Source organism: Mustela nivalis (assembly GCF_964662115.1).
Source record: "Mustela nivalis genome assembly, chromosome: 4".
Lineage (NCBI taxonomy): Eukaryota > Metazoa > Chordata > Mammalia > Carnivora > Mustelidae > Mustela > Mustela nivalis.
In genome coordinates this window covers 71,511,178-71,534,434 of record NC_139023.1, presented here as the reverse complement: position 1 = coordinate 71,534,434, position 23,257 = coordinate 71,511,178, and the positions used below count along the sequence as shown (strand labels likewise).

At 38.6% G+C, this 23,257-nt stretch overlaps 1 protein-coding gene across 2 annotated transcripts in view; it reads left to right on the top strand.

Moving 5' to 3' along the window:
- The first annotated feature begins 57 nt into the window (after positions 1–57).
- Positions 58–23,257, top strand: part of NAA15 (N-alpha-acetyltransferase 15, NatA auxiliary subunit) — an 82,384-nt gene continuing 59,184 nt past the window's right edge. For both annotated transcript variants that reach the window (XM_082727638.1, XM_082727637.1), the window contains exon 1: positions 58–470. In XM_082727638.1, the coding sequence (XP_082583764.1) occupies positions 417–470 (54 nt within the window). In that variant the 5' untranslated portion in view covers positions 58–416. The remainder of the gene's footprint in view (positions 471–23,257) is intronic.

Here is a 23,257-nt window from a genome sequence, read left to right as displayed (position 1 = left end):
GGCCTCCGCCCACCCGCTGGCCTCCAGGTTTCCCAGCAAGCTCTAGGACAGAGGAGGTGGGGAAAGGAGGTCATCGCGCCTGCGTGCTAGGAGGTGTGACCCGGGTGGGAAAGCCCTCCGCGTCCGCCATTTTGGCTGCCTCTGTCGGTCTGTTCAGTTACCACGTGAACCGCCGACGGAGACCCGTGGGGGGGGGAGGCGGCGGCAGCGTTAAGTGAGAAAGGAAAAAAGACAACGAGGGGAAGGGGGGTGTCGGGGTTGGGTGACGCGGTGACACTCGAGGCCTGGTGGTGGCGGTGGATCGGGGCAATCAAGGCTGAAGCGGCCAGGGGACGACGACGGCGGCGGCGGCGGCGGTCGGACAAACAGACTGACCGAGCCGGGCGGTGGCGGGAGCAGCGGGAGGAGCCGGAACGATGCCGGCCGTGAGCCTCCCGCCCAAGGAGAACGCTCTTTTCAAGCGGATCTTGGTAAGTGTGAGACTCTGGGCAAGAAGTGGGGAGGATTTAGCCGGTACAAGGGCCTGTCACCCCTAACCTCGGTCCGGCGGGCACGGGGCCACCTCCGCCAGGAAACCCGCCTTCGTACTCCTAGTCAAGCAGTATGCACCTCCTCGTCCCTTCCCTGTGTTCCCACTTCACCCCGCGCGCCCCGAGCCACGGGCTTCCTCCTCGCTTCCGAGGCCGTGGTTCCGGAGTAGGCCCCGTTTTCCTAGCTTCTAGACTGCGGGTTTTCATCCGCCCCGAATGAAGGGAGGACAGGCCCGGCCTTTAGCCGGGAAGCGGGCAACACGGGCAGGAGTAGCGGCCGGGGTGGTGCAGGAACACTGCCGGTAGGTCGCGGTGGCACCCTTCTAAGGAACAGGTGGTGCGGATGCGGCACAGCTCATTCATTGCCCAAGCGCGGCTCTCCCTCCATCGTCCGTCCCTCCCTCTTCCTCTCTTGATATTCACCTGTCCCCGCCCGGGGTCAGTGAATGACCTGGACGGAGGGAAGGAAGGGATTTAGTAGAGGAAAAGAAGCTTTCTAAATGACTACCTCCTTGTAATTAGTTTCATACTTGAGTCTGCAGATTATCGGCCTTTTCCCCTCGTTTCTGTATGGAGAAGGGACATTTATTTCTTAGTTTCCGAGCGGGAAACAGCCCCACCCCATACCCTACTCGGGAGGTGGGGCCCACTGCGAGGGGGCGGTCCGGTTGGAAGTGAAAAGTTTATGGAGTTGCTGGTTTAGATGTTCTAGACGCAAATTTTCTCAGAGACTGAAGTGTATTAACACTGATCCAAAAATTTAGCAGCAAAGGCTACTTAAGAACTTTTGAGATGGATTTTATTGACGCGAGCTCACACTCACTTATTTCTTACATTTCAGATGTGTGCGGTTTGCATTTTTCTTTAATACCATAAAATACAGTGATGTTTGGAGGGACTGTTGACATTGTAAAATGTATCTTGTGGCCTTGGCGCTATGATTAATACCTCATGGCACATTTTAAGTTTGACATTTAGTTTGTGGGTTGCCCCTTCATGCGAAGATTTCTTTATGAAAGAATTAACTGACAGACTTAAAACTTTTAAAAAACTTGGAGTGTGTGTATGAAAGTGTTAGCTGTTTTCCATTGCAATTTTAATTTGCTTCAATTATTTATTTGAAAAGTAGACCAATTTTGGGGATCCAGTCTTCTAGAAATAAGAAGGAGTAATCCATGTTGAACTGACTTTGATTTTGCAAAAATATCCATATGCTTTACAGATTTAGTCAATTTATGTTGAAAAACTTAACAGGAAGTCACATCCAATACCAAGTAATTTTTCCTTTGAAATTCTTATTGCCATTTTTTGGTTTTAGGAATAACCAGGGTAGATGGAAAATTCATTTGTTTTACAATCCTTTATTTATTTATTTTAAAAGATTTTACTTAACTGAGGGAGAGAGCGTGAGCATGCCTAAGAGCGGGGGAGTGGGAGAGGAAGGTAGAGGGAGAAGCGGGTCACTGTTGAGTGGTCCTAGATCCCAGGACCTGAGCTGAAGCCAGGAGCCCAACCAACTGAGCCACTCAGGCATTCCTACTTTTAAATCTTTTAAAAGACCAACTGGTGTGTCAGTTCGACTGTAACATACTTTCAGGGTAAAAATGTGTCTTAAATTTTACTCCTTAACTTTTTTTGAAAAAAATTCAAACAGAAAAGTTGAGAGAAGAGTTCAAGGAGCACTCATGAACTCTTTACCTTAATTTAGTATGTAACATTTTGCCAGATTGCTTCTTGCTCTTCCAATACACATAAGAGTAAATAGCAGGCATAAGATTTAATCCATATATGCTCCAGCAATAAGGGTAGTGTCCTGTCTATCCATAATATTGTTAACAGCCATTCCCTGGTACTGTGGAATATCCAGTTCATATTCAAATTATCCCAATTGTTAGGGTAGCAGTTTAAAAAAAAAATCAGACTTTTTATTTTGAGATAACTAGACTCACATGCAGTTTTAAGGAATAATACAGAGATCCCTTGTACCCTTTACCTAGTTTCCCAGTGCTAATGCCTTATAAAACTGTAGTTCAGTATCAACATTGATATACTCTATCAATCTTATTCAGATTTCTTGAGTTTATTTGTACTAATTTGTGTGTGTATTTAGTTCTATGCAGTGTTATCGCAATTGTAATTACATAACCTCCACTACATTGGGTATGCACAATGGTTCCATAAGCACAGGGATCCTTCTCTTGCCCTTTTAGAACCACACCTTCCTACCTGCCTTCCATCCCCTTTACCCCCAAACTCTGGCAGTCACTAACTGTTCTGTTTCCTATTTCTATGATTTTGTCATTTCATGAATGTTTACTGAAAAGAATCATACAGCATATAACTTTTTAGGATTGGCCTTTTTTTTTTTTTTTAAGATTTTATTTATTTATTTGACAGACAGAGATCACAAGTAGACAGAGAGGCAGGGAGGGAGAGGGGGAAGCAGGCTCCCTGCTGAGCAGAGAGCCCGATGCGGGACTCGATCCCAGGACCCTGGGATCATGACCTGAGCCAAAGGTAGAGGCTTAACCCACTGAGCCACCCAGGCGCCCTGGATTGGCCTTGTTTTAATGCAATATAAATTTCCTTGGGACACATCCCAGTTGTTGGGTGTATGAATACTAGTTTGTTCCTTTTTATTGTTGAGTAGAATTCTGTGATATAGGTGTACCACAGTTTAACCATTCATAGAATAGCATTTTTTCATTAATCATTTTGCTCATATTTTTTTTTCTCGTGATAGTGGGGCAGAACTTTTAAGTTTATTGCTAAAATCGAAGCGCTAAAGGATTTATTGTGATACAGTATATGCGGAAGAAACGTGAAAATTACTAAAGAGAAGGGGATAGTGTTCTTTTTGTTCAGTTACATTAGGAATGAAGAAAACTTTGCTAACCAAAAGTATAGTTGTATTTGCTTTTTCAAAATTCCTTCTGATTCCTCAGTTTTTATGGTATGTTAGCCCTTTTGATTTTAAGACCGTCAATTCCGAAAAATTAGGCATACTTTAATGCCTGTAAACCAAGTGTTGCTGGGTTGGTAACTGTTAAATCATTCCAGTAGTATTCACTTTTTGAGCTGCTACTTTGTTAGTTGTACCATACTTGTTTGTATTTACTACAGTAAATTCCTTTAGGAAATGAAGTTTGTATTTTTAAAATATTTGAAAACTCAATTTCAAAGTAATAAAATATGTTTTGCCTTTATTTTTCAAAGGAGACCCAGAAAGTTTCTGTAGTGGATTTTCCTGGCTTGTTCTAGTTTAGTTTTGATATCTAAAATTCAGTTTTGAGGGCACCTGGGTGGCTCAGTCAGTTAAGTGCTTACCTTTGGCTAAGGTCATGATCCCAGAGTCCTGGGATCAAGCCCTACCTCAGGCTCCTTGCTTAGCAGGGAGCTTAGTCTCCCTTTCTCTCTGCCTGCTACTCCCTCTACTTGTGCTCTCTCTGTCAAATAAATAAAATCTTAAAAAAAATAAAAAATAATAAAATTCAATTTTGGTGCATATTGGGCCCTTTTTTCATATGTTACTTTACTGTTTTCTGACTAAAGAATTGTTATAAATTGGTCAGAATGTCTACAAAATGGGTCTTGTGTGTAATTTGTCTAGAGAAAGGGCAGGGCATGAATTTAATGTAACATATAGGAGTTTAGTTTAAAGAAGAGTTATGTGTGCTTATCAGGAGTGGGGTTTTTTTTTTGTGGGATTTTTGTTGTAATTATACACGATTTTAATGATTTGGAAAATTAAGTCATTAGAAAATTGTGACTTTGTCTACTCATGATGCTATTTGTTTATCTAAATAGTTTAAGAACAGTACCAGATCTCCATACCACTTTTTTAGGATCTAGGTTAAGGGTAGGAAAAATGAGTTGCTGGAATGGAATGAAATTCACACCTTTTTAGATTTTAGTCCACTTGGACAAGTTGGGTATACCCTGATGCTTTTCAGTCAAGTGTTGCCAGGTTGGTGACTGTTGCTGCTTCTGCTCTTCTTTTCTCAGGTGTTAATGTGAGCTATAAGGGCAAAAAATCCTATGTTGAGAGCACTTAAAATAGTTTACATCATTAATCTGTTTTGGACTTTTGCCTGAATGATTTATGTTGTTAGTTAAAAGTCTAGAGAACAGAATTTTTCTTTCCTAGAAAAGTGGCAAGAGAAGTTATAGTGTGGTATGGTGATATTTGTGATTTACTGAAAACTTAACATTTGCACTGCACAATAGAACTTTCTGTGGTGATGGAAATGTCCTGTATCTGCCTTGTCCAATATGGTAGCTGTTAGTCACATGTGACTGTTGTACACCTCAGATAGAGCTAATGTGATTGAGGAATTCAATTTTTAAATTTAGTTAAGTTTAAATTCAAATAGCCACATGTGGTGGTGTGTGATTGCCGTTTTGGACAGTGCCCTTTGTGGATCCTTCTTTATTCTTGAAACTTCCCAAGGTGGGGACATTTTTTATTAAGAAAGCAGACTGAGATTAAGGTTAACACTTAGTGTTAGATTCAAGAATCAGTTTTTGGGGTATTTTTCAAGGCATTTTTACCATACCTGCCTAGTGTGTGTTTGGTGGTGGTGGTGTGGGGTGCTGGGTTTGGTTGTAGGTAGAGGGAGTTAGGTGAAGGTGTTGTAATAATTGTCGGTGACTAGATGTATTGTAGGTACCTACATATTGTAGGTAAATTATTTCATATGATTTATTGCATTTGGGAAGAAGTGCTCTTTTTACAGTAATACTTAGGTTGGATTTAGTTGCAGATGAAATTAAAATTAGGAATTGTCAAGAAAATTTCCATGTGTACATGGAAGGTCTGTTGATTTAAATTTCTATGTAACAGTTGTAGTTTTGGCAACTGAATGTGGACAGTAACCTTGAAATTGGTTTTAATGTGCTCTGGCCTGCCTTGCATGTGTTCAGAATGTAACAAAGAAACAAATACAGAAATGGAAACAAAGTTTTACCTACAGTGAAGTCCTTTTTCTTTTTCTTTTTAAAAACTTTTTATTTGAGAGAGAGAAGGTAAAGCAAGTGAAAACATGAGTAGGGGATGAGAGGCAGAGGGAGAGGGAGAAGCAGGCTGAGCAGGGAGCCGGATTTTGGGCTCAATGCCAGGGCTCTGGGATCAGGACCTGAGCTAAGGCAGAAGCTCAACTGACTGAGCCACCCAGGTGCCCCTGAAGTCCTTTTCTTTTGTACACTGTAGGTAATCAAATGTTTAAGCCAGAATAAATTTCTTCCTGGAAGTGTACTAGAAAAGGAAATGCAAATTTGCTATACTGTACTATATTATAAAATACACAAAATGCTCTTTTTAAAAGTCTGTAAAAATCTTAGAGGAGAAAAAAACCTTTCAATAATGTGGTGAATTCATGGTTTTGTTTGTTTGCATTTATACTTATGCCCTAAATCCTTTCTGGAATGGGATGTAGAATGAATGAACAAAGAGATGTTTTTATTTAAATTGACAAAGCATATGTGCTTGTACGTGTGTGTTTTTTGTTTTTGTTTTTAATTTTGGGGGTTTGGGGTGGGAGAGAATCTTACTTAAGTAGCTCTATGCCTAGCATGGGACATGGGATTGATCTCAAGACCCTGAGATCCTGACCTGAGCTGACATAAGAATCAGTGGCCTGACTCTACCACCTAGGTGCTCCCAAACATATTTTTTAAATGGTTTATTGTGTTAGAAACCTGAAATGTCTCAAATGTCTCTTGGATTGAGAGTAGGTTAAAGTACTTGTTTATGCAGATTATTTGGAGACTACTTTGGCTTAAAAAAAAGAATTGACCACAGTTTTTTTTTTTAAGATTTTATTTATTTGTCAGAGAGAGAGAGAGAGCACAAGCTGGGGGAGCTGCAGGCAGAAGGAGAAGCAGGCTCCCACTGAGCAAGGAGCCCATTGTAGGCTCTATCCCAAGACTCTGGGATCATGACCTGAGCTGAATTGAGGCAGATGCTAAACTAACTGAGCCACCCAGGTGCCCCCTGCAGTTTAGTTTTTAATAGTAGGAAATTACACTTTATGTTCAGAAAAGCATACAAAACTTTAACAGGGAATTGAATTTAATGTTTGATTCTGTGGATATTTTAAAGGCTTGCAGTCTTGGGTATTTATTGGGGATTATACAAACTAAGTTATTTGATGATAATAGAATTGCTATCCCAGCTATTACTTTGAAGCACTGGTTAAAAAGACTGTTTCCGCAGAGGCAGGCATGGTGCCCTGTATGGTTGGAGGACTGGAGAACTACTGGCCAACCTGCTTTAGCTAAAGGGATCTCTTTGTTTAGTGTGCATTATTTCCTTTAATATTTGTGCCTCTGACCATGCAGTTCTCATAGAGCATTGAATCAAATATATCGTCTTTGTACCTGAAAGTGGTTTTGGACATAAAAAGGCAGGTTATATAAGGGATCATATGCAAAGGACTATTCAGAATTTTCTCCCCCATCAGATACCTGCATGGCACATTTCTTCTTTTAGAATTCTGCTCAAATGTTCTCTAAATGTTGTGTAGAGGCCTTCCTTCACCAGAAGTCTTCCTCAGCTCAATCTTATTTTCTTCCTTACTTTATGTCTTTCTATATCATTTTATTACCATATGACATATATGTGTGAGTAATTTATCACATGTCTTCTATAATTAAAATGTAGGTTTTATGATGATAGGACCTTTTTTCTGTTAATTACTATACCCCCATTGGTTAGAACAATGTACCATAACAGACACTGAATAAGTACTTGTTGCATAAAATGAGTGTATAAACAGTAACAAGAGAGAAAGCTCTTTGGATTATGTTCTTATATAAAGATTTTTGAGAAAAGGGTGTTACTGGGCCTTGGCATTGAAGAGTACATTGTTCCATGAGGTAATGGTAGGATATCAGGCAGAACCTGTATTACCCGGTAAGACCTTAGAAGTTTCATTTACGAATGAATCATAGTATTAGTTTGTTTACATGGCCTTTCTCCAGTCACAGAAGCATAATAAGAGGAAATTTTATTGTTTCTGTATTGGTTGTTTTAGCACTGGAGGAAAAAATGGCATCTGGATTAAATGAGGATGTTTGTCATGAGGAGCCTGTTGAATCAGATAGTAAAGCTCAGTCATCTATAGTTTCAGAAAGCTCTGTAACTGATTCCAACACACATTTGGGGTTGAGGACCAGTGCATGTGATATCATAAAACAGGAAGGGACATTTTTGTAGATTAAAGTTGCTTTGTAAGTGTTTTACAGAAAATGTAAAGATGAGGTTGAATTTTTGGAATTGGAAAGGTATGCTAGGAGGCTGGTGTGGCAGAGCAAGCCGCATAACTAATCATTGAGCCTAGCCAGCCATCAACATTCACATCTAAATACAACTTTGCTGTCTATTTATAGGCAGTAGCCCTACTGAAGAGAGAAAAACTTAAGATTCTTAGTGAAAAATAGTTTTGAAAAGAATGTCAGTTGCCAGTGCTGATGGTGAGAAGCGCATGTGAAGAGGTTTAAGAGTGTTGGTTCTTAATATAAATATTGGGATTTGGTGAGGAGGGAATTTTATGCTGTGATTGTATTCTTGACTTTGGGGAATTTCCCTGGAATATCAGCTGTAAACCTAACATCTAAGCTGTTTTATAATGCAAACTTGTGTTGAAATTTTAACTTTTGAAAAACTAGCTTAACTTGTTACATATGGTTTTTCCTCCTTAGGTAAGATAGGAATTATATTGTTCCCTGCTAATTTGGAAATAAAATAATTCTTTAAAATTTTAATTTAATAAAGCAGTTTTTGACTTTTTTTTTAAAGATTTTATTTATTTATTTGACAGAGAGAGAGATCACAAGTAGACAGAGAGGCAGGCAGAGAGAGAGAGAGAGAAGCAGGCTCCCTGCTGAGCAGAGAGACCAATGCAGGACTCGATCCCAGGACCCTGAGATCATGACCTGAGCCGAAGGCAGCGGCCCAACCCACTGAGCCACCCAAGTGCCCCTTTTTTGACTATTTAAAAATAAAATAAAAATTGCAGTATAGGGGAGCCTGGGTGGCTCAGTTGTTAAGCGTCTGCCTCATCAGGAAGCCTGCTTCTCTTTCTCCCATTCCCTGTGCTTGTGTTCTGTCTCTTGCTTGTCTCTCTCTGTCAAATAAATAAAATCTTTTTTTAAAAATTGCAGTATAGAAATAAATGATGGAAAGATTAATGTTTTTGTTGCCTGATATGCTCTATTCCACTGAAATTTTCTTCAGTTAGTATAATAGGAACACATTTTCAGTTGAGAAAATTTGAAAATTTCTGTCAAAGCCTACTGGGGAAATTACAATCTTAGTTCAAGCCAATGATTTTTTTTCTTTTTTCTTCTTTGAGTAAGCCCTAGGCCCAACATGGGGTTTGTACCACCACCGTAGGATCAGGATTTGCATGCTCTACCCACTGAGCCAGCCAGGCACCTCTAGCCAGTGATTTTTTTTTTTTTTAAAGATTTTATTTATTTATTTGACAGAGAAAGAGATCACAAATAGGCAGAGAGACAGATAGAGAGAGAGATGAGGAGAAGCAGGCTCCCTGCTGAGCAGAGAGCCCTATGCGGGACTCGATCCCAGGCCCCTGGGATCATGACCTGAGCTGAAGGTAGAGGCTCAACCCACTGAGCCACCCAGGCGCTCCGCTAGCCAGTGATATTTTAAAGATTTTATTTATTTGACAGACAGAGATCACAAGTAGGCGGAGAGGCAGGCGGGTTGGGGGTGGGGGAGGAGCAGGCTCCCTGCTGAGCAGAGAGCCTGATGCAGGACCCTGGGATCATTACCTGAGCTGAAGGCAGCGGCTTAACTGACTGAGGCACCCAGGCACCCCTAGCCAGTGATATTTTAAATCTTGAAGATTCCATTATGTAGGAGATTATTTAAATATTCCTGTGTGTTATCTGTTGGAATTATTCTATCTATCTATATGTGTTGGATATAAAAGGAGAAATGAAAGTTTGCTTTTAAAAGTATAGACCTAGAAAAATACCCTTAAGGTTGGTTGTTTACTTCCACACATGGTTGTTCCAGTTAAAAAAATTTTTTTCTCTTTACAGTAATGGCTTCCACTTAATATGATACTCTTTATTTTTCAGAGAGATCTCATTGGAGATTACAAGATCATCTTTGAGTATCAGTGCTTTGAAACTGAATCAGAATCTTTAAGAAGAGGGGAAATGAAGTAAACTGGCATTTATTGAAGAGTATTTTGAGCCAGATTTTATGTTAGGCTCTTCTTACACATGAGCTGATGTAAATAAATCTTGCATCTCTCCTTTAAGGAAACTAATAAGTATAGCTCATACTTACGTTATTGTTAAAAGTAGATTTCTGATTGCTTTATATAGAGTCACTTGTGCTGTATCAGGACAATGGGTTCCTGAAAGTCACTGCACTATGCAAAATCATGCAATAAAAACCACAGGGCTTACAGAAAAAATGGGGTTAGGCACAGCACTCAAAAAAATTTTTATTAGTGAGGGGCACCTGGCTCATTTGGTTCAGCGTCTGCCTTTGGCTCAGGTCGTGATCCTGAAGACCGGGATCGAGCCCTGCTTGGGCTGCCTGGTCAGTAGGGAATTCCCTTCTTCTCCCTCTCAAATAAAAAAATAAAATCTTTTTTTTTGTTTGTTTTTTAAGATTTTATTTATTTGACGGAGAGATCACAAGTAGGCAGAGAGGCAGGCAGAGAAAGAGGAGGAAGCAGGCTCCCTGCTGTGGGGCTCTATCCCAGGACCCTGGGATCACGACCTGAGCTGAAGGCAGAGGCTTAACTCACTGAGCCACCCAGGCGCCCCTAAATAAATAAAATATTAAAATTTTTTTTCAGTAGTGAAAAAAGCAAAGGTAAAAACCAAATTAAAATGATAGCACAGTTTTTACATATGTTAAATGGTTAACAAATACATAAATACCATAGAATAAATACTGCATTTTACCATAGAGAGATCCAGAAGTTTGTGGGAGTGTCAGAAGGACTGCAGCTTGTGGATTATTTTGAAGTCATGGAAGGAAAGTTATGTAAAATCTGAGGGAAAGTTGTAACACTAGATAGGGATGGGTGTGGCTCATAACACAGCCAGAACTGATGTAGCTAGTAGATGTTTGAGGTGTATGTCTGTCCTGTACATGCCTATGTGGTTTGTCTCAGCTGAGTGCAGTTTTGATTACCTAGTACTTCTGATGGACAAAATCTCACAGAAACAATCACGAAATTTGAAATTTAGTGTGTTCAGAATACTCCTTACTGTGTCAGTGATGTTGGAACAAACGTGTTTTCCAAATAAGCATTATAGCAGAATGGACTATACATTATCTAACTTTATGTTATAGTGATCACACAGCCTAGGTTTGGGTAACTCTTCTTTACTCTGGCATGTGATTATTTGGATTACTAAATTAGAACTTCTTGCATTTAAGACCTGATATAGTGTCACATTCTTTGCCATCTTAGTTGCCACTGCCACTGTGAAGACTTAAACTTATTTCAGTGTTTTTCTTGTTAAAGAGAAACTTTGTCCCAGAATATCAAAAGTTTCAGGCCAATTCATCCTAAAGATTTTTTGTGGGAATATAGTATTTTAAAAACAGGAAACAAACAGTACACATTTCTTACATTTGTGTTTTGAAACAATTTCAGTGTTGAGTAGAGGGAGCCTGGTGTGGAAAGAAAAACATTCTGGAATTGAATCCTAGCTCAGCTTTGTTTTATTCCTTACTATTTTTAAGACTCAGCTTGCCTTATGAGTAAAAACAGATAAAAGAGTACTTTTCTGACACACCTCACAGGTCGTGTAGTGAGATACATACGAAAGTGCCTGGCAAATAGTTAAGCATGTGAATTAGTACTTGTTTTGTTGTAGGTGTAGTGTATTAAGAACTTTAGTTTTTTTATTGATTTCATTTTTGTTTTATGTTATCCTTTTGTGTTTTATATTGTTTGATATTTTTATTTTGTTTTGTGTATTTTTTGGTATTTAGGAAGGTTTATATCTACTTAGTTACCTTTATATTTTTACCTTTGAAAAGTTCTCTTAATCCTCCTTTTTTTAATTTAGGCTTTTGCTGTTTGATTTGTTAGCTGTAAATTAAATCCACTGATTGTCATTTTCTTATGTATGAGGCAGTGAATGAGCTTATTCTGCTTTACATTTTTTCCCATGTCTCTTTTTCTTTGACATTTTAAAGTGATTTTTACTTGGTTGAGAGTATGTAATTTTATGTACTGTTCTTTCACCCTCATCAATACCTTTGTTTTAGATTTAGTTCTGTAAGTAAATATAGTTTATATTCACAAGCAGACCGTTAGCTGAAGTTTTCCCAATCATCCCTTGGTTGGATAAAGCTCATTGTACACTAGAGGTTCCTCAGCAGTGCTTATGGAAATCTTTTAAGTTCATACATGGTTAAACTGTTTTTCTGTAGCCTTGATATTTGAAAGACAGTTTGGCTGAATGTAAAACCTTTGATGTATGTCTTAAGTTTTTTTGAGAATATTGCCCTCCTGTTCTCTGGCTTGTATATTGCTGATGCCACTGTGATTTTCTTTGTGGGTGATTTGGTCTTTTTGGAGATCTGAGGAGTTTTCCTTATATCATTTTACTAGGATTATGTCTCTTTGTTAACTGTTCTGGATAAATTTTCCCTGGTATGTGGTTTCAGGTACAATTACAGTTTGTTAGTTCTCTTCTACTTTATTCTCTGATGATCTTTGCCTGTTTGATCTTTTATTTTTTATTTTTCCTTGGATTCTTTTCACATTTGTTTGTATTTCACTTACTTGAGAAGCATTCCTATTTTCTATCACTTTAGATCATATATCTTGAAGTTTAGTCTTCATTTCTGAGATGCAGTTATGTTTCTCTTGTTTCTTTACTTCAGTCTGTAGTCTGTACCTGTCCCTGTTTTATATTTTCCTATTATTATTAAGAAATAACTGACATAGGGGCATCTGGGTGGCTCAGTAGGTTAGCGGTCTGCCTTCAGCTCAGGTCATGATGCAGGGGTCCTGGATCGAGCCTTGCATTGGGCTGCCTGCTCAGTGGAAGCCTGCTTCTCCCTCTCTCACTTCCTCTGCTTGTGTTCCCGGTCTTGCTGTGTTTCTGTCAAATAAATAAATAAATAATCTTAAAAAAAAAAAAGGAAATCATTGACATACCTCGCTGTAAGTTATACAGCATTATTTGGTTATTTTAAATTTGTGATGGAGTTGTATTACATGCTTCTTTTTTATTGTTAGGCTTTTTGGGTGTGTTTCCATCTGCCACAAGGTTTTTTACTTTTTTTAAATTCCATATAAATAGCTTGGTATAGATGATGGTTTTTTTTTTTTTTCTTTTTCTGTTCAGGTTGTGGTGGATTTTACTAGACTAAAACTTGGACAGTTTTATTTTTTATTTATTTCTAATTTTTTAAAAAAGATTTTATTTATTTGAGAGAGAGAGAGAGAGAGAAGGATCAGGGGGAGAAGGAGAAGCGGACTCCCCGCTGAGCAGGGAACCCGACTCGGGGCTTGATTCCAGGATCCTGAGACCATGACTGAAGGCAGATGCTTAACCAGCTGAAGCCACTCAGGTACCCTCGGACAGTTTTATTTTTGGATTGAGGTTTGTGTGGCTTCCTCAGTCTCTTAGTTCAAGAGAGCACCCTCTTTTGTTGCTACAGTGAATCGTTTTTTAAAATAATTTTATATATATATATATATATATACATTAATATTATATATATATTATTTTAAATAATTATATATCACAATTGTTCTATCATTATTTTAGTAGTGTCTTCATCTTCAGTGGTTTCTTTCTCTATTATGCTTTCAAGTGTCAATTCCTTCTTCTAAGGTGCCTCTTTCTCCCCAAATGCTATGCCTTGCTAAAACTGTCATCTTTGATCTTTTTTGTTTTTTAAGTTTTTATTTAAATTCCAGCTAACATACAGTGTAACATTAGTTTCAGGTATACACTACAGCAATTCAACACTTCCATACATCACCCTGCACTCATCACAAGTGTACTCCTTAATCTCCGTCACCTGTTTCATCCATCTTCCACCTACCTTCCCTCTGGTAACCATCAGTTTTCTATAGTTAAGAGTCTGTTTCTTGGTTTGCCTGTGTTTTCCCCCTTTGCTTATTTGTTTTATTTCTTATATTCCATATGTGATTGAAATCATATGGTTTTTGTCTTTCTCTGACTTATTTTACTTAACCTAACATGCTGTACCTCCACCCATGTCATTGCAAGTGGCAAGATTTCATTCTTTTTTATGGCTGAGTAATATCCCATTGTTCCCATTGGTATATATACCACATCTTGTTTATCCATTCATCATTCAGTGGACCTTTGGTTTCTTTCCATAATTTGGCTATTGTTTATAATACTGCTATAAACATTGGGGTGCATATATCTCTTTGAATTAGTATTTTTATATTCTTTGGGTGAATGTCTAGTGTGTAACTGCTGGATAACTTTTTAAGATTTTATTTTTAAGGGGCACCAGGGTGGCTCAGTTGGTTAAGCATGAGCCTTTGGCTCAGGTCATGATGCAGGGGTCTTGGAATTGAGCCTTGACATTGGGCTCCCTGCTCAGCAGGGAGTCTGCTTCTCTCTCTCCCTCTTTCCTGTCCCCCACCGTGCTCTCTTTCTCAAGTGAATATATAAAATCTTAAAAAAAATTTAAAAAAATTATTTTTAAGTCCTCTTTTTTTAAAAGTAATCTCTCTTTTTAAAGTAATTCCAACACTGGGCATGAACCCACAACCCTGAGATCAGGAGTTGCAAGCTCTACAACTGAGCCAGTTAGGTGTCCCTATTTTTAATTTAATTTTTTTTTTAAATGGGCTCCCCATGGAGCCAGCATGGGGCTTGAACTCACAACACTGAGATCAAGAGTCAGATATTTAACCAGTTGAGCCACCCAGGCACCCCTGTTTTTAACCTTGTTTTTTAAAGATTTTATTTATTTGAGAGAAAGCATGGATGAGAGAGCACAAGTTGGGTGGGAGTGCATGCAGAGGGAAAAGCAGACTCCCCACTGAGTAGGGCGCCTGATGTGCTCTATCCCAGGACCCTGGCATCATGACCAGAGCTGAAGAAGATGCTCAATCAACCAAATGAGCCATTCAGGTGTTCCTGTTTTTAACTTTTGGTGGAGTCTCCATATTGTTTTCTACAGTAGCTCCCAGTTTGCATTCCCACCTTTAAGTGCAAAAGTGTTCCCCTTTCTCCACATCTTCGCCAACACCTGTTGTTTCTTGTGTTGTTGATTTTAGCCATTTGGACAGGTGTGAGGTGGTGATACCTCATTGTAGTTTTAATTTGCTCTTCCCTGATGGTAAGTGATATCTTCTCATGTGTCTGATGGCCATCTGTATGTCTTTGGAGAAGTATCTTTTTGTGTCTTCTGCCCATTTTTAAATTGGATTATTTGTGTTTTGGGTGTTGAGTTTTGCAAATTAATTATGTATTTTTGATACTAACCCTTTATTCATATGTCATTTGCAAATATCTTTTTCCATTCCCTAGGTTGCCTTTTTGTTTTGTTGATTGTTTCCATCACTCTGCAGAAGCCTTTTATTTTGATACAGTCTCAATAGTTTATTTTTGCTTTTGTTTCCCCTGCCTCTGGAGACATATCTAGAAGTTGTTAATGCTAATGTCAAAGAAACTACAGCCTGTGTTCTCTTCTAGTATTTTTAAGGTTTCATGTCTCACATTTAGGTCTTTCATCCATTTTTAATTTTATGTGTATGGTATAAGAAAGTGGCCCAGTTTCATTCCTGTGTATGTTGCTGTCCATTTTTCCCAACACCATTTGTTGAAGAGATGGTCTTCACAGACTTTAAAGACTTTCTTCTTGATGTCCAGTAGCCATTATTCTCATCCATTGTGTCTCTTAGTACTTTGTTTCAAGATGGGGCCTTCTTCTGAGTGAATCCTAGGTAAGATTACATACATTCAGTCACCACTTTGGCCCTGTTTTATTGCTCAGTTCCTATGGGGGCTTCTGATGTTGGGTGGTTATGCACGTATATGCAAGCTGGAATATTTTACTTATCTCATCTTAAGAAGCTGACTTTGGGTGATTTTGTTTGCTCTCTTTCTTGGCCTGTGGTTTTTGTGAGGATTTGTGGCGTGTTTAGAAATTAGTGGGCAGCCTTTATGCTATAAAGAGTTTAGTTTTGGTTTTATGTGCTATGCTTATCAATAATGGTGTCTTTTTTTTTTTTAATTGCAGTTCAGGTTTTATACATATAAACTGAGTAATTGATTATACTTCTGTTTCTGTGTTTTCATGGCCACTTCATTGTTTCTCTTCAGACTCTCTTGGAAGTATTTATTATTGAAATAATTACAAGGTTCTATTATATAGTTGACTATCAAATGTGTATGTACCTGTGAGTTTTACTGAATTTTGTCCTATCACTAGCATTAGAGCTCATAGCTAACAGCATTTCTTCAGCAGAATTCTGTTCATATTAAGCAGAATCTGAAATCTTCAACTTTTTTCTCAGGTGATGTAGTTGAATACTGAGAAAAAAAAAAAAAAGATAAAACACATTTTACAATGCATTAATAGTGGTGTAGTATCCAGAAAGCAGATGGTGATTGTCACATTGAATTCTGCTGCTAGTAAGACCATATCAGATTTTAACTTCTGTGTCCAAAATTTAAGAAAGATATAGACCATTGACTCCCTCAGGCTGATATGCCACAAGAATATTGGTGTAAAATTCCTACAGAACTTTGTATTATTTTGAGACTGTGTATCTGTTACTTTTAAAATACTGATATGCCTTTTGTTTTGTGAAATAGTAAATACAGTTTAAAAAAATGATTTAGAAAAACAAAATTTACAAACCTCATTTAAATGATTCTTTTTCTTTTTTTAGAAATTTTACTAGTTTTGAAAAATTATACAAGTATGGAAACAATACTGTATTAACCTCAGAGAGTGGCCCAGGTTGTTAAAGGACTTAAAACTTTCTTAAAAGGAACAGTTAAAGAACAAGGATCGTTAGCCTGAAAGAGAAAACTGAACTCTTTTTTTTTTTTAAAAGATTTTATTTATTTATTTATTTATTTATTTGACAAGAGAGAGACAGACAGACAGACAGACAGTGAGAGAGGAAATACAAGCAAGAGGGAGAGGAAGAAGCAGAAGCAGGCTTCCCACTGAGCAGGGAGGACCCAGGACCTTGGGATCATGACCTGAGCTGAAGGCAGACGATTAACGACTATGCCACCCAGGTGCCCCAGAAAACTGAACTCTTACGAAGCTAAAATCAGTAAACAGAAGGCAGAGTGAGATTTTGGCTCAGTATATCTGAAAACATTTTAATAGAGTGAGCTGGCAGCACATAGGAGCTATGTGACCACTTGCACCAGATGATGTTTAGGGTTTCTTTTGACTAGAGACTATAAAATAGCCTGGACTTGTTAAGTCTTCTCTCAGTGGATCTTAGTTTTGTTTTTTTATTGTAGAAATAAGAGAAACATTAAAAAAAAATAGGAGAGGAGGAGAGAAGTCATCCTTAGGATTTCTTTTCATGGTGTTTGTGGTTTGCCAGAAATTGTATGATATGAGAAGGACAATATATTGTCTGCAAATGGAAGTTGCAACTAAAATAATTTTGGGAAAGATGATAGAGGTAGAGATCCTATGTTGTTTTTTGTTTTTTAAAGATTTATTTATTTATTTTAGAGAGAGAGAGTGTAGCAGGGAGGGTCAGAAGGGGAAGGAAGGCGAGTCTGAAGCAGACTCTGTGCGGAGCATTGGAGCCCAACTTGGAACTTGATCTCATGAACCTGAGAATACAACCTGAGCCAAAACCAAGAGTTGGATGCCTAACTGACTGTACCATTCGAGTGTCCCTTTGTGTTTTCTTTTTCTCTCTTTTTAAAATTATTTTTTTAAACAAAAATACTTGATATATAATCCCTCAGGGTGCAAATTGTATAGAAGGGTGAGTTGATTTTTGACCTGATAAGTTCAGTCTAATTACTAGACTTTTAGTGTTGTAAATGGAGATTCTTTTTAGATTTTAGTTATTTATCAGAGAGAGAGAGAGAGAGAGAGATGTGCACACAAGCAGGCGAAGCAGCAGGCAGAAGGAGAAGCAGGCTCCATGCTCAGCCACCCAAGGGTCCCTCTGTTTTCTTTTTTTTTTTTTTTTTTAATTTCAAAAGTCAAAGTATAATTTACAGTAACATGCACGGGTCTTGAGTGTACTATTTTATTAGTTGTCTTAAGGGTACTGTTCTATTCATTTTGACAATTGGATATGTCTGTGTAACCTATATGCCCCTTTCAAGATGTAGAACATTTCCATTATCTCAGACCCTTCTTTCCCCTTGGTTGTATAATTTAATTTAGTTTCTGCTTTCGTATTCCTCTGCGCTCAGTCAATCTGGGTTAGGTATAAATATTGTAAGCTGTAACTGATACCTTAGTGCTTTATTTAAACTTAAAATTTTTGTTTGTTCGTTTTTTAAAGTAAACTCTACCCCCATCGTGGGGCTGGAACTCAGAGCTTGAGTCACATGCTTCCCTGACTGAGCCAGCAACGTGCCCCTATTTAAACACTTTGATTGAGTGCTTATTCAGGTTCTTTATAAAGTTTGTATTCAGTTCTTACCTAAACCCTGCATGGTGGTTGATCAGATAGTTGAGGCTATAGTTAGGCCAGTGATACAAGCTGTATTTTCAGTGGCTGCTAGGATTTGAACTCTAGACCATTGCTGTCTAATAGAATTTTTCATGGTGATGGAAGCGTTCTACATCTGAATTTCCAGGACATTAGCCACTGTTCACCTGAGATTTGGGTAGTGTGAGAGCTTTACTGAAGAATTTTAATTTTTTTTTTTTTTTTTAAGGGAAAAGGAGGGAGGGGCAGAGGGAGAGAGAATCTTAAGCAGTCTCCACACCCAAAGTGAGCTCCACGTGGGCTTCATCTCACGACACTAAGATCATGACTTAAGCTGAAATTACAGGTCAGATGTTTAAGTGACTGAACCATCTAGGTGCCCCTTAAGAATCTTAATTTTTATTTAATTATTGATGAACTGAAATGTTAAATGGCTACAGCTCTAATCTCTAACTCCATGTGCTCGCTTCGGCAGCACATATTCTAATCTCTAACTCCTAAGGCTTTATGTGGTCTTTCACCATATCTTTCTGCTCTGCAGAAGTAGAATCACTAAACTAGCTCCAGTACACTGGCATTAAGTGCTAGTCAGGCTTCTGGTAAGTGAATAAATGCTTCTTTTTTTAAAAAAAAATTTACTTAGGGGCACCTGAGTGGCTCAGTGGGTTAAGCCGCTGCCTTCGGCTCAGGTCATGATCTCAAGGTCCTGGGATCGAGTCCCACATCGGGCTCTCTGCTCAGCAGGGAGCCTGCTTCCTCCTCTCTCTGCCTGCCTCTCTGCCTACTTGTGATCTCTCTCTGTCAAATAAATAAATAAAATCTTGCACAAAAAAAAAAAAAAATTTACTTATTTGACAGAGATCACAAGTCGTCAGAGAGAGAGAGAGGAAGAGAAGAGAAGCAGGCTCCCTGCTGAGCAGAGAGCCTGATGGGTTGTGGGGCATGATCCCAATGACCTGAGCCGAAAGCAGAGGCTTTAACTTACGGAGCCACCTAGGCACCCTTGAATAAACACTTCTTGATTTGATTTTGGCATACCTAAGACTTGTTTTCTTTTTAACTTAATTGTGAAAATTTTCAAACATAAGAAAATAATATAATGAGCCTATCTCCTAATTTTGACAGTTACCAACTGTGGTTCCTTCTTTTTCATCTGTGACCTCTACCCCTTAGACTATTTTGAAGAAATCCCAGGCATCATTTCAACATGGTTGACTTTTAAAGTCAAGTTTGGCTTTTATCATTTAGCTTGATTTGAAGCTACATTCTTTTCAGTTTTAAAGAATGAAATGTTTCTTGGCATTAGCTGAAGGAAAGCAATGGAAGGATATATATAATACTAAAGAAAATCATGTAATCTTAACGCCAAATCTAAATGGTATGTACAGTTTTTGCCTAGTTTCTTTATTTGCCCTGTCATAGTTCCCACTTCTAGGGAACTGTTTTTTTCTGTAACAAGGATTCAGAAAAGGTCGATGAACTTTATTTCTGCAATAGATAACCTTATATAGTTTCTCTGGGCTTTTCATAACTTGTCTAGTTATTCTGTTTTTGTTTTTGATTTTTTTTAAATTTTTCCCCAAGATTTTATTTATTTATTGAGGCAGTGAGAGAGAGTGAGAGCTCACACAAAGGGAGAGGGAGAGAGACAAGGAGACTCCCTGCCAAGCAGAGAACCCTACATGGGGCTCAGTGCCAGGACCCTGAGATCATGACCGGAAGGCATGAGCAGAAGGCAATGTTGAACTGACTGAGCCACCCAGGCACTCCTTGTCCAACTATTGTATTCTTTTTAACTTATTTACTTCTTAAAGATTTATTTTTGGAGAGTACTTGTGCAAGTGGGGAGAGGGGCAGAGGGAGAGCATCTTCAAGCCGACTTCCCATGGAGCACCATGCACCATGTGGGGGCTCAGTCCCACAACCCATGAGACCACGATCTGATCCAAAACCAAGCACCAGTCACCCAACTGCTTGAGATACCCAGGCACGGCCAGCTATTCCATTTATATAAACAACCACCTGTTTGGAGATTTCATAACAGCCTTCATACTCATTTCATTTTATTATATATATATTTGAGAGAGAGCATGCAAGTGGGGAGTGTGCAGAGGGAGGGAGAGAGAAAGAGAGAACTCCTGGCAGGCTCCTCACCCAGCATGGAGCCCAGTGCAGGGTTTGATCCCATGACCCTGAGATCACGACCTGAGCCTAAATAGAGAGTCAGACACTTGCCTAAATAGAGAGTCAGATACTTAACCAGCTGAGCCACCCATGTGCTCCAACCTCCTTCATGTTAGTCAAATTAGAGATCATTTTCCTAGGGAAGAATAGTGGAATAATTTTTAGTATTATGACAAAAGTTCTGTTACTTAACATCATGGGTTTGATTTGTGATGACTTCATGGTACCATATAGTGCCTCACCTCAGGCATTGGTGGCTGATGAAATGTGCTGGGCCACCTAGGGGATCCCAGAGGGTCCCCTCTTCCAGGATTCCTCTTGCACAAGTGCCTAAGGCTTTGTTCATTTTTTTAAAAAGTCTTTTTCTCTGTTCTTCAGATTGGATAAATTTTTCTTATTGATTGACCAGTACACCGATTCTTTCCTGTTATCTCCATTCCAGTATTGAGCCCATAGGATGAGTTTTCTTATCTTCCCAAAAAGAGTGTTGGAAAGTGTTCAGTAATTGCTTCCTCCGGTATTTTTATAATAGCTAATTTCAAGTCTTAAATCTCTCTCATCTCCATACTTGCATCAATAAGTCTTTTTTCTTGCAAGTTGAGATTTTTCCTGTGTATTTGCTTGCCATATAATTTTGAATTTTATCCTGGACATTTTGAATATCAGCTTACCAGAATCTGGGTCTTATTGAGATCCTGTGGAGAATGTTTTTTTTTTTTTTTTTTTTTTTAAAAAGATTTTATCTATTTATTTGACAGACAGAGATCACAAATAGGCAGAGAGGCAGGCAGAGAGAAAGGGAAGCAGGCTCCCTGCAGAGCAGAGAGCCCGATGCGGAGCTCGATCCCAGGACGCTGAGACCATGACCTGAGCCGAAGGCAGCGGCTTAACCCACTGAGCCACTCAGGCGCCCCGAGAATGTTATTTTTGTTTTAGCAAATCTGGTTAGGTTCAGGCTGCAAGTTTCAACTCTTTCTTTTGGCTATGGTTGTAATATCAGTTCACTTTTTAAAATCTTTGTAGTCAGTTTTAAAATCCTGTATGTGCCACCATGTAACTAATCTGAGTCTTAGTGTATCTTTTGGTTCATTTCTCAGTCTTTGGTGTCATGAATAGGATCAGGTCCATCCATGTATGTGCAGTTTAGGGTTGAACCGTGGAGTTCATAAATGATTATAGGGTTGCTTTCTCTATTTCCTCCTTTTCTGTGAATTGTTGGTACTTTGTTTCCCTGAGTCTTCTCTTTTCATCCTCTAGCTAGAAAACTGGGGTTCTAGTTAATTCACTGTACTCTGCACTTTTGTGATTATGCCTGTGTCTGGCTAGAGCTTAACAAATTCATTGATCCCAAAGAACTAGCTTTTGGTTTCAGTGGTTTCCTCAGTTTCCCTTCTTTTATTTCATTGATTTTGCTCTTAATCTTTTTTGTTTCCTTTCTGCTTACTTTAAGTTTAATTTGCTCTTATTTTTTTAATTTCTTAAGGTAGAAGCTGAGATAATTGGAGACCTTTTATAATACAGGCTTTTCTTCTGTTACTTTTCAGCAATTGGATTTTGATGTGCCTCTGTTCTCTTCCCATCTTTTTTCAGTTTATCTTGCTTGGGGTTTGTTGAGATTCTCGGATCTGCTGATTTAGAGTTTTTATTACATTTGCAGGTTTTTTTTTTTTTTTAATATTTATTTATTTGACACAGAGAGAGAGGGAGAGTGAACGTGAACGAGCACACAAGCGGGGGAGAGGGAGAACCAGGCTCTCCACTGATCAGGAAGCCTGATGAGGGGCTCAGTCCCTGGACCCTGGATCATGACCTGAGCTGAAGGCAGACACTTAAGTGACTCAGCCACCCAGGTGCCCCAAACTTGCAGTTTTTTTATATTTATCCCACTTCAGTCTCTATTTTCTTTTGCTGTTCCTGTTTACATGTATGTGTTATACTTTTGACTACTTGTAGTCTATGTAGACTGTGTATGTAGTCTATGTAGACTGTTATTCCACAGGTCGTTGAGTGTGTCTGTTTTCTTTCCCTGCTGCCCCCTTCATTTTGCTCCTTCAGCTTCCATTTTGGATCATTTCTGTTGCATGTTTTCACATTCATTGCAGCCACTTTAAGTTCTCTCAGTGGTTTTATGTTCACTGTACTGGCTTCAAAATCACTGCAGTGTCTAATATTTTGAGCCTATATGATTATTCACTTTTTGGTATTTTCTAGTCTACAGTGTCCTTTTTTTTTTAAGCTTCAATTTTTCTTGTTTTTTAAAAATAAATTTTAAAAATTTTATTTTTAAGTAATCTCTATACCCAACATGGAGCTTGAACCCACAACCCCAAGATCAAGAGTCACATGTTCCACAGACTGAGCCAGCCAGGAGCCCATCTTTTCTTCTTCTTCTTCTTTTTTTTTTAAAGTTAACTATCCCCAATGTTGGGCTTGAACTCCCGACCCTAAGATTGAGTCACATATTCCATTGACTGAGGCCAGCCACGTGCCTCCCCCCACCACAAAGTTTGCATTTTTCTATTGAGTTTTTCTGTTTTCTGATTGGGTCCATGTTTTCCTTTCTGTCCTTTATTATTACCTAATAGTTCACTGGTTTAAAGTTTCTGCTATTTCCATCATCATTATTTTTGAATTTCTCTTGATTTTTTTCCCTATAGGTTGTAGGTCACAATTTTTGCTTTTTCACCTTTCTAATAATTTTTTTTTTTCATAATATTAGGTATTAATACACACTAGGATGTTGAACGTCTGGCTGCTGTTGTCTGTCGTAGTAGAATTTTGTTTTGACAGACTGTTAATTTGCTTGTATGTCAGCTTCTCTCCAGGGCTTGTTTTAAGGCTTTAATAAAAGTAGATCTAGATTAGCCTTATTCCTAAAGTGTTGGC